This window comes from Falco biarmicus, chromosome 1, assembly GCF_023638135.1.
Source record: "Falco biarmicus isolate bFalBia1 chromosome 1, bFalBia1.pri, whole genome shotgun sequence".
Taxonomy (NCBI): Eukaryota; Metazoa; Chordata; class Aves; order Falconiformes; family Falconidae; genus Falco; species Falco biarmicus.
The window spans coordinates 33,103,807-33,114,883 of NC_079288.1; the positions used below are offsets into that span (position 1 = coordinate 33,103,807).

The window sequence follows — 11,077 nt, forward strand, 5'->3', positions numbered from 1 at the left end:
CACACTGCCCTTGCTCAAAGCAAGACGATGCTCCTGTATCAGTTACAGAACTGAACTACGGCTGCTGGCCTCCTACCTAGGCTAGGCTGGCACAGAGTGTTTGAACCCGTTATGACTACTGCTTTACCTGTAGTAAAGAAAACACAGCTTACTGACCTGTGATCTGATGGAAATAAACTCCCCAGCTGAGATCCAGGGTCAGGCAGAAGTTCTGAGAGCTACCGGGTAGCAACACCACCCTAAGGAAAAGCAATCGCGTACAATTTACTCCTGATCCTCCTTTTGGAGGAATTTTAACGTCTTCCACCCTCGAACTGTATGGATAAAGCAGGGGTGGGTCTCCACAGTCCACTGCTGTAGAAGCTCCGCTGAACTCTTTGCAGAGCAGGTCCCAAAAGCTGCAGGGAGCCACAGCCAGCCAAGCCCACACAGCTCCCCCAGCTCCCTCCCACCTCTGCCTCCCAGCACTACAGGAATCCAGTCAGCATGTGTCATTTGTCCTTCCAGGAGTCACACCAAGGCAACCCTGAGCTACCAACTCTACCACCTACAGGCCTGGGAGAAAGGCAGCTCTGCATAGCGCTGGTGTGGTTAGATCAACGCATTTCTCCCACGCCTGAACGCCTAGGAGGAGTCAGGGTCAAGGAGTGCCCGGAGGGAAGGTATATGGCTGACTGACCTTTTTGTTTGTTTGTTTTTTGTTTTGTTTTTAAAGTGCAGGATAATTACTAAAGCCAAAGGAAGCCAGCCCTCTTCCTCCCTAGCCACAAAATACCAAAAACGAGAGTGCTAAAAATTCAGGGCATTTCTCCAGATGCTCAATAGGTCCTTACATTATCTATCATATGCCCAGTAACCTTATTTATTCTTGTCCTAGAACTACTGCATTTAAATACCCCAAATAATCTAGTTTGTTACAAAACGTAATTTACAGACTTTGCTGAACAGAAGTTAAACCGCCTGGTCCTCTGCTGCAGGTAATGGGTCAGACGAAGGGCAGCACCTTCCAAGCAGAGCTGTGACTCTGCGGCTGTCGCTCGGCTCACTGATGCAGATGGGCCCTGTCATCTGGACGTTTAATATGAATTCTCCGCACACGTTCGATGCGCTCTCGCTCCTCATCTTCATCTAAGTGATGGGAGCGGCCAGCTGCCCCTCCTGTGGCTTCCAAGAGTGCGTTGTCAGGTCCTCTCCCATCCTGGGACTCGTACAGCAGAATGTTCAGTGTCTCCTCGTAAATGCGGGCTTCTGGGAACTCCACCTGCCCACCCAAGAAAGAGAAGGTCACTCTTGCCTACTGCCAGTCACTGCAGGCACCAGGTTACCTCATTTTTAATTCTTGATACCTTTCCAATTTTTAAATTTTTTTAATTGCACTCTAGCCATAAAAATCCTTTATAGCACAATCGTTTCTGCTCTATTATTTGCTTTCCGCTTTTGAGACCCAGCAACCAGGGTGGCTTTTTTTTTCTGAGCTGGCCTGCCCACAGGGCAGGCTCAGATTTCTCCTGGAGAAGGAAAGGTGGCACAGGGAAGGCACCCCACTGCTCACCAAGATCTGTCTTTACACAGGGATGTAAACCAAACGCTGTTAAAGGCACAAGTTTGTCTAAAGATAAAGAATTGGACTGAACTTGCATTATGAAATACCACAATTGCCCTATGTTAAGTGCCACAGCCAAGCAGCCCCCGCCCTAACGAACCCACAGGATGAGCCCCACTTTGAATGGCATTGATTATTCCACAGAGATGCTAAACAATGAAAGAAGTGTTCAAAACGGAACAGATGTCAGGATGCCGGTCTGCCAGCAGCTGGGCCTGTTGCTGGAAGCATTCAGGGGTTTACTCCTACCTTTGTCTGTTTTTTCTCAGTAGCGTAAACAATGGAAGTGCAACAGACTTCGGCAATCTTCCGCCCCTGCCCGTAAAAAGACCAGCAGCAGATCTCATCTCCAATCACATCTTTTATAAAGAGCACTCTCCCATTAAACCTCAAGGAAAGCTTATCAAATAGCTCAATGTTCTTCAGCATGTTGTCGTCAGAGTTGCTGTGAGAGATGGAGGCAGCAGTCACATTAGGGTAATTAAGACAGCACACACAGCAGAAGGGGGGTTCAGGCACTGAGTATTTACAGACCCATACGTGCAGCTTCCTTTGACTTACTGTGTCTCTACCAAAGCAGTGTTTACGGTTGTTATCCAGGTCTGCAGTGGATAATTCATTTGACTAGTACAAGGAGGAAAACCTGCTGCTGAAGAAGCAGTAATACATCAACAGTATTGTGAATAATACTGTCCAAGGCCATTGCATTTGTGTACAAAATGCTATCACCCAAATAAAACCATTCCTAAGGTCAAGCTCAGCACCAGCTGGATGGAAATAGCATTATGTCATGAAACATATACATAGACATAAGGAAGGGAGGACAAGGTCCCAGACCACTTATTGAGAACACTGCACCAAGGAAGGCTTCCTATCTTCAACTGATGTGCCCTAGCCCATAGGGAATGAAAGCTAGCAGTTGGCCAGGAGCCTCTGCCAGCTGCACTTCAGTATTACAGGAACTCCTCTGGCACAGAAATAGCACATGCTTAGCCCTCCATTGATGACAGTAGGCTTTCTGACTAAAGTTTGAAATTAATTGGGAAAAAAACTGAGTACATGCCAACACCAATCTGTCACTGATTCTGAGCAAAGAAAAAGCAAATTCTTACCATGGATTTTAGGCTATGAAAAAGCTTCAAAGAACTCCAGCTGAAGTCACTTACCTAGTGTAGGAATATTTGTTGTTGCTTCTGTTATATAGCAGCTTCACTGCTGGCTGTAAAAAACAAACCGCGTATCAGTTACAGGAAGTATAGTAAGGGCTGGAATCTCAGCTCAGTCCAAGACACCACAGCAGAGAAACTGCAACATGACACGACACCACCAGGCCCAAGCCTAGCAGGATTTTGTTGTTTCTGTCTGTTGTTGCTACAAAACTGTGGTGCATGGGTTAGCAATGGGGCTGCAATCTCCTCTGACCCTGCCTGTGACTAGATCATCATCTATTCTCACCCACCCCCTGCCTTTTTGCCAGGACTAATCATTATTACCAGCATTCTCCCCTCTACCTGTCACAGCAAGCAAGCTTCCAGAAGCAGGACTCACTGATTAGCTAAAGAAAGCATCTGTCATTAATAATCAGAGTGAACAAAATACATGGAAGATCTAACAGCCCTGAGGATCTGCTCTATCAGCCTGCTGCTGCCTACACCCTCTATTTGAAAACCTTACATGGAGAAATACACGGCCAGGCCCAGCCTGAGCAACAACTGGCTTTTAATTCGGAAGAAATGTTTAGTCTGCTGTAGATTTACACTGCTTTGTAGCTCACCAGTTGCAGGGCATGTATTTCATGGTAAGCCCATCGCTGAAAGCTAAAGACCATTAATACTTGGTCAAGGTCCCATGCAAGCCCTGGGCAGCAGGCCAGCACCCGCCCAAGCCACGTCACAGCCCGGCCTCTGTTACCTTGTTAGAAGTGGCTATAAGTTTTTGCTCTTCTTTGGAAGATGTGATGACTGGTACCTTGCAGAACGGTTCATATGCATCTTTGTTCTGCTGAAACAAGAATCAAACAGCAGCTGAATGTAAGTAGACCTTAGGGCACACTCACAGCAACTGGGAAGATCCTGCGTAATCTATGCTGAAGAGTTCAGTGTGCACTGAGTGGCCATTACTGCTCCATGCTCTGAACCAGGCTGGCACTCCAGGTACCAGGCAGCATTCCTCTGGGACCACCTGAGATGTTCATTTCTGCTCTCTACCACTCTGCAAACACAGGGACTGAATGTTAGGTACCTATCTAAATGGCAGGATCTGGAATGTGGCTTCACTCCAGACAGGACACCAGTAACAGTGGCTTCAAACCTAAGATGAGCACCTCAGAGGAAAATGAAGAACAAAACTGGACTCCCAGCAACCTGTGGATACAAGAAGCTGCTCTGGTCTGGCAAAAGGACCTACCCCATTTTGGTTGATGTGGGAAGAACTAACTTCTGTCTCAGAGCTCACACTGATGACATACTATTTCACCACGTAAGACCCTGATGAAAGTGAAGAAAGTGCAGAGCAGCCAGGTTGCAGCTCCTTGCGCACTCCCAGGAGTCAGCAGAGGGAAACCAAGCAACTGTTTATCCCTCACTGTAACAAGGTAGCACTAAATGTTGAGAACGACTCAGCATGTTTTCCTGGCTGTGACCAGACTCCAGATCAATGACAGCAAGTATTTCAATTCCATCCCAGCCTCAAAAAGGCACCAAGTGGAGACCATCAGAAAATCTTGCTCTGCCCAGATGCTGCTTCCCACCCACAACAGTCGCGCCTCTTCTTGACCTGTCATTGCAGCCAGAGTAATTAACCTGACTGCTCCTTAGCACTGTGACCTACCTGCAAGGCTGCCTGGCACTCGTCCACCAGCCCCTGGACAAGGTAGTACTTTGCTTCAGCCAACAGCTCTTCTATCTCCCTGCGGCTCTCGGGGAGCGGCACAGCCCCATCACGCAGGTAGTTCAGTATTGTCCCAAAATGTTTTCCACAGCGGTCAATCAGGATCCAACCTAGGGACAGGGAAGACCAGAGTACAGAAGAAGCAGAGGCAAATGTGGAAAAGGCCTTGACACCACCCTGGGACTGTGGTACCAAGCAGGTTCCTGCTAAGAGAGACGAACTCCAGTTCCTTGCTTGAGCTGGTGAGCAGAGCAGCAGAAAGCACAGGGAATTTATCACCTCCTATGTTTCAAGCGCAGAGTATAAGGGAGTACGGCAGGAAGCTCACTTGTTTCTCACAGCTCCCCAGTTACTGACAAATGATTAACTGCAACAGAGGAATGACTACTTGTCATTCTCAAGCCAGCCAGCTCGGTTCTCCCTCTACTCTGTGTCCTGATAAGTTATTTTCTTGCCTTCTGTCTTAGGGCCCTGTTACATACACCTGTAGCTGTTTCTTACAGCCAGTTTACTAAAGCCAACCAGACTTGAACATCTCAAGGTTGCTGTACTTGAACACAATGTGGGGACCAATGTGATCCAGCAATTGTGCAAAAAGGTCACAGCAAGAGAAAGGCAGCACAGACTTGGCAGTGTCATGGCAAACACCGTTTCAGTCCGTATATTCCCAAAGTGCATTAATGTGGTAGAACAAAGTGGTTACTCGCATAATGTCTTAAACTGCTGAAAGGCATGAAGCAACAGCATGCGTAAGCAGAAAGTAATGTACAGCCCCCTGCCCTGGAGCTCACCAGCAACGACTATGTACTGACAACGGTGTGAAGAAAAGAAAACAGAGCTAAAACCAAAATGCTTTCCAGTTAGCTGGCGATGAAAGGATCCACGCTTCACCTCTTGCTGCCAGTCTGTTGCCTGAAATCAGGCTGGACCCTGAGAAATGCTAGCGATGCTGAGGTTTGAGTTTCCATAAATGAACAGATGGCCACTCTTACAGGCTGCAGCTCAGGAATGCAGCAAGGAAACGCTTGTGGGGAAGGAGTCATATTTTGGACAAATAAGGAAAGTAGGTTAAAGCAGACCCTGTATGTTCTGCATGAATGGAATTACTACTAAAGTCTGAACATTTGGTTTAATTTGGAAAGTGAACACAGCCCTTTCATGCTGTTCCGTGGAAAACTGAGACACTCTCCAGCAGTTCACTACAGGCTTTCTATCTCTCTCATTACCCTCCTGTCTACATGAAACACAACATGTGCTCGCAATTGTAATTTTACAGAGTGTAATAACAAACTAGAAAGCTGGAGGCAGGAGCACTAGAGACAGAGAAATCAAAGAACGAAAGACCTGACCCAAGCTAATGAATACAGTATACCTATCCACCCAGAGCGGAAAACAGCCCATTTGTCAATGCAGAGGTATGTAAAGCAAGATCTCCCATTTTCAAGAGAAGAGGGAGCACAAGACACTGTAATAACCAAGGACATCCATATTCCACAAATGCAGCCTTTGACAGAGTTTACTAGACTACACCAAGATGTAAGGCAGTAAAGGGCAGGCTGAGAGCAGAATTATGATCCCCAAACTTCTTTGTTATTATGGCTGCTGTGATTCCCTCTGTAGGCTGTAAAAATCTGCTGCAACTTTCTGTTTACAGATGGCAAAACCAAAGCAGAATTGCTCGTTTTCACATGGAAGGGAGGGATGAGAAAATATTTCAAGCAGCATTGCAAAATACAAGTGACTGCTAAAACAGCTTTCAAAAAACCTCCTGTTTTAACCAAGCAGCCAAGTGTACAGCCAAAGTGAGATGACTCACAGGAAAGCGACCCTGCTGCCACTCAGTCACGGCTGCGCAGAGCCTATGAAGTGAGTTCCAGCTATAGACTTTTCAAGCTATTTTTTAATTGCAGTGTTACAAAGATGTCCCGTGGTCCATTTACTGAGACAGGAATACCTAACCCAGGAACTGCATGTACACACATTTGACTTCTAGGAAACTAATCTTTTGTTTTACAAGAAATCTCAGGGACAGCACGCAAACACTCAAAACTAAAGCAGACTACATTTTCTGACCAAGCTTTGACAGATGAAACAGTAGCCTGACACTGAAGAGTGCCTGATGCTCAACAGTCTTACTAGCAGCTGAATGAAAAACATGCATCCCCATCAACTGGTTAACAGCAGTGGGGAGTGAGGGGGTGAAAAAAAAAATATCAGAAAAGACTGCAGAAAAGAAAATTGGAAACAGATGCACCTGGAAAACTCACATCCTTCTATCTCCTCATTAACATAAAAATAACACTTTCAAAACATGCTGATTTGCTACAGTTCATGAACAATCTCTAAGCTGAAAATAATCATCTGCCACCCACCACCAGAGAACTCCATCCAGTCTGTTCTCCTGCGGCCCAACTAGCAGCATGTCGTAATTGTTAAGCTTTGAGAAAGAGCTGGGGAGACCGGTGCTGGGGTCAGAAGAATGCATCTAAACAAAGAGGAGGACCCCATGTGACACATTCCACAGACTGTTTAAAAACTTTACTCCTTCCAATTTCTCTTCAAGTCTGGCGGCTTTTCCTAAGAAACACTTTGTTTTGTGCCAGATTTTGGGTGTGACCAGTTAGCAGTATTTTGAAGAATTTCAGATAAAAAGAGTTTCCTTTAACAGCTATAATGCTATTGTCCTAGTTTCCAGCATCACACCAGGCAAGGGGAGATAAAGCAAGAACTACTGCAATGGGAGTGTCTCAGTTACAACATACAGGAAGTATCGAATTCCTATTAAAACACAAACCAGCTAAACGGAACAATCCCACACAGACACTGTGGGATTCACAGCAAAATAAACTAGTGATTTTATGTCTCAAGCATGATATTTTAGCAGATTAAACTCCAGTTAGCCTTGTATTTGCTGTAATATTGCCAGCTGCTCTCCAGCAAAACGTACCTGCGCTGACATGGATTCAGCCTTAGGAACGCGATATACCAGCCCTGCTGCGGTACCTGCCCAGGATGCCCGGAGGAAGCCCCGAGACCACACCAGGGTGGGCTTCCAAAATTAATCTGGAATTTCCGATTGTGAAACACACAGCAGCTTTAGGGCGAGACAGAAGGATACTTCTGGAGTCGCCTGAAGTTAAGGGGAGAGGTCAATGAACTGGTTCAAAACCTTTCCACCAGAACACCCCTCCAGTCTTCCCAGTAAGGGTGCCGATTCCCATTTGATGGTTTTGGGGGTTTTTGCAATTTTACCCACAGGCTGGCTTTTTTATGCAACCTGCAGAGATGCCTGCGAGGGAGCCCACAAACCAAAGTGCCAATGTTACTGCTTTCCAGCAGCTGAAACTTTAAAAAGGCATGGTATAACACCTGGAACAATGCAGCTCTTTCTTTTCCAGCTTAAATATAAGGACTTGTAGCTAAAAGAGGAATATTCAGATCATTAAGTTGTGTTTGTTACATTTTTTTCTTCCAGATCCACCTCCTCCTATCTCAAGAAAGCTTACCACAAAAGCCCTACTAAATTCATCACTTGTTCCACATGACCTCTAAACACGGAGTATTCTAAAGCACTCAAAACTAGGTCCAAGTCATCTAACCACATACAACATTTCCTATGCTTTCAGCAAGTTCAAAGGAAATTTTAAAATAATTAACCAGTCCCAAAAAAGGTGTTTTGTACCTCTAGGCTCAGCGATGCAATAGCTCTTGTTAAAGACAGGATACCCAAGTCCATAAAATAGTTATGGGCAAAACGTCAGTGCATATAGAAAACTGTGCTTCCAATTAAACTCAGTGACACTCCCACAAATGAGAGCGCCGATACAAAACTATGCTACCAGCTGTAGTTACCACAGACACCTTTTAGCTATGTTATTAATTTAATCACAATGTTTTATAGAATGTCAGCAGAAGATAAAATCAACGTATCTGGTAGGGAAGTATTTGAGCTGCTCCTTTAGAAGACTGTAGTTTGACATAATGCACATTCCTTCTTTCCAGACACATTTTTAAATAATGTGGAGAGACCTATTTACTCATTCTCTCCTTTTATTGTAATACTATAGCAAACTTTCTGAAATTTTTGCAACTGGTTCTGTTTTAGTGAAGCTAACAATCAACATTCTTACAAGAAAAGAGTTTCATTTCAAAATATCAGCTTTTACCTCATAAACCCTTCCCCTATGTTCAGGGCAAATTTTATACTTAAAGTAAGAAAACAAGATGAGGGAACTGACTTCTGAGTTTCAAAGTAAATGCGCAAGTCCTGACTCATAGTTTCTCAATCACTAGCCCGACCATTTTCCATATGCTCTAGAGCTTTAGTGTTACTATTTCAAAAGAAAAAGATCCCCCATGCTATCTGGATGGGAAGCCTTAGGAGTCCTTACTGTCCTTTTTGTTGTTTACTCAACTGTTGAAGTCATATGTGCCTTCTGTTCCACATCTTTTCTCAGCTGTACAAGCTATGAGTTTTAACACTAATAAGATGTAGAAATATATACAGGTGCCACTCTCTGCTCTCTAACATTTTTCTCCAAGCCCTTCTGCCCTATTTCCACTGAAAAGGAAGCCAGTGCAAGGGACATGGGGAACAGCCCCTTACCTTCACTATCCGTGAGGACTTCCATTCGGCCGCTGAACATGGCCTTGAGCATGGTGTCCTGCTTGGTCAGGGTCTGCATGGTGGTGTAGTAGAGAGCACCGCCGATGTTCAGCTTGACATACTTGGAGCTCGGACTCGTCCCTTTGAAGGAGGTTGTGCGAGTTGCAGCCGCCGGCACTGCTGAGCTCACCACACTTTCTCCCGACATCTCTTCCTGCAAGCAAGGAATTACCAGTTAGACTTGCAGTTCCACTGCATGACACCCCACTTCGTGTTACCATTGGTTATTTTACACAGAAGTAGTCATAGATGTGCTGGGCATTACCAGCCTTGGCTCCTCTGTGCCTCTTTGTAAAGTTCTCAAATCTTTTAGATGTTTAAGTGTGTCTTCTTTCTGTCAGTGACATAAACTACCCAGACCAGCAAAGAACCCTGTGAATGCTGAGCAGTATTTTTACACTGCAAAACCCAATACTTTCCCACCAAAACTGCATTCATTTCTTTCACAACTTCTAAAGCTTAAGCTCTTACTTCATCAGTAATCTGGTATGCAATTGGGCAATTCCCAATACGCAGAGCTTGAGCAGATGATTCCTGCGTGTTAAAATGAAGACTATCCACAGATTTTCTTAAGGCTTTTTTTTTTTTCCTTAAAGCATATGAGGCTCTACAGAGAGCACACACAAACTTCCCACTCTCTTCCCTGCCCTCCCACATTTCTCAGCACACCAAACCCCAATGTCTAACATTCCCTACTACCTCTGCTCGCAGTCCCCAGACAAAGTGGACTCCAGTCGTACTCCTATTTGGTCAGCTAACTCCTAATTAGTCAGCTAACAAGGTCACACGCTGTAACAGGAACATATAAGCTTAGCACCGCAAATGCTCTGAGAGCAGCTAACAAATCCTTAATCAAGCTGCATCTCTGCAGTTAACTGTTTTGCCTCAAAACGTGACAGGACGGGATGATTATCGCTCTGCCATCCAGGCAGACCCAAGTCCTACAACTTCCAGACAATGCTGGCCAACTCCTGTACTGAATGATTTTTGCTCCACTTGTCATGAAAAGCAGAACTATCATATGGCAAATCTGAACAGAGCTGTAGTTACGTGTCCACATTGTGTTTCAGAAGGTGAGGCAGCGGATCAGGCAGAGATGGCCACAGAGGACCATGCCCTCTGCCACGGAGCCGGCCCTGGGCTCTCCGGAGGGCAAAGGCACCAGTCTCAGCCTCAGCTCCACACTCTGGATCCCTCCAGCAGCCAAACACCCCACCGCCAGGCCCGGAGCCCAGCCCGGGGTCCCAGAGCAGGGTCCTGCCCTGCAGTATGACCCGGCGCACCAGGCCGCACCCTGCCACCCCCAAGGCACCCCCCGGGGCTGCACCCCGAGCCCCCCTGACCTGCCCTCTCCACAACATGCCGGCCTCTGGCTAAGGACCAGACCATCCCCACATCAGAACCAGACCGTTGGCACCCCGACTTCTGGGAGCCTAATCCCTCCCAGGAGCCCTGTGCCTGCCCCCCGCTCCCTCAGCACCCCACCCTGGGGGCTGGACCACCCCCACACCCCGCAACCTCCGCCCCCTTCCCAGTACCTCGCCTCCGGGGACCGAACGCCCCCAAAGCCCGCCCCGGCCCCCCTCCCCGTGCACCCCGCGCCGAGGGCCGCATCCCCACCTCCTCCCTCACCTCACCCCGCACAAGGCCGGCGCCCCCTCCCGCGCCGCTCCCCGCGAAGGCCCCCACCCGAGGCCCCCGCTACCCACAGCCTCCCTCAGACCCCCCAGCCCCACGGGCCAGGCCCCCCCCAGCCGCCCCCAGCGCCCCGGCCCCCCCTCACCATGAACGGTGCCGCGCAGCCCCACGGACCAAGCGAGCGGGAGCGCCGGGGCGGGGGGAACTTCCGTCCCGCTGGCGTCACTTCCGCCCCCGCCCGGGTGCGCTGCCAAACCCTTCCGCTGTCCCGCTCGGCCTCC

General features: G+C 47.4%; 1 protein-coding gene across 3 annotated transcripts; it reads right to left on the reverse strand.

Moving 5' to 3' along the window:
- Window positions 1–454: 454 nt before the first annotated feature.
- KCTD10 (potassium channel tetramerization domain containing 10) lies at window positions 455–11,071 on the reverse strand. 3 transcript variants are annotated; one of them, XM_056326424.1, is made up of 7 exons: window positions 10,942–11,071; window positions 9,099–9,312; window positions 4,433–4,602; window positions 3,515–3,601; window positions 2,770–2,822; window positions 1,853–2,048; window positions 455–1,261 (listed from the first exon to the last, which is right to left on the reverse strand). In XM_056326424.1, exons 1-7 carry the CDS (start codon window positions 10,942–10,944, stop codon window positions 1,043–1,045), a joined length of 942 nt encoding a protein of 313 aa, XP_056182399.1. In that variant the 5' UTR covers window positions 10,945–11,071; the 3' UTR covers window positions 455–1,042. The 3 variants fall into 3 exon arrangements, with proteins under 3 accessions (XP_056182399.1, XP_056182398.1, XP_056182400.1); XM_056326423.1 differs by having other exon boundaries at window positions 3,515–3,604; XM_056326425.1 differs by lacking the exon at window positions 10,942–11,071 and adding an exon at window positions 9,858–10,011 and having other exon boundaries at window positions 3,515–3,604.
- Window positions 11,072–11,077: the final 6 nt, after the last annotated feature.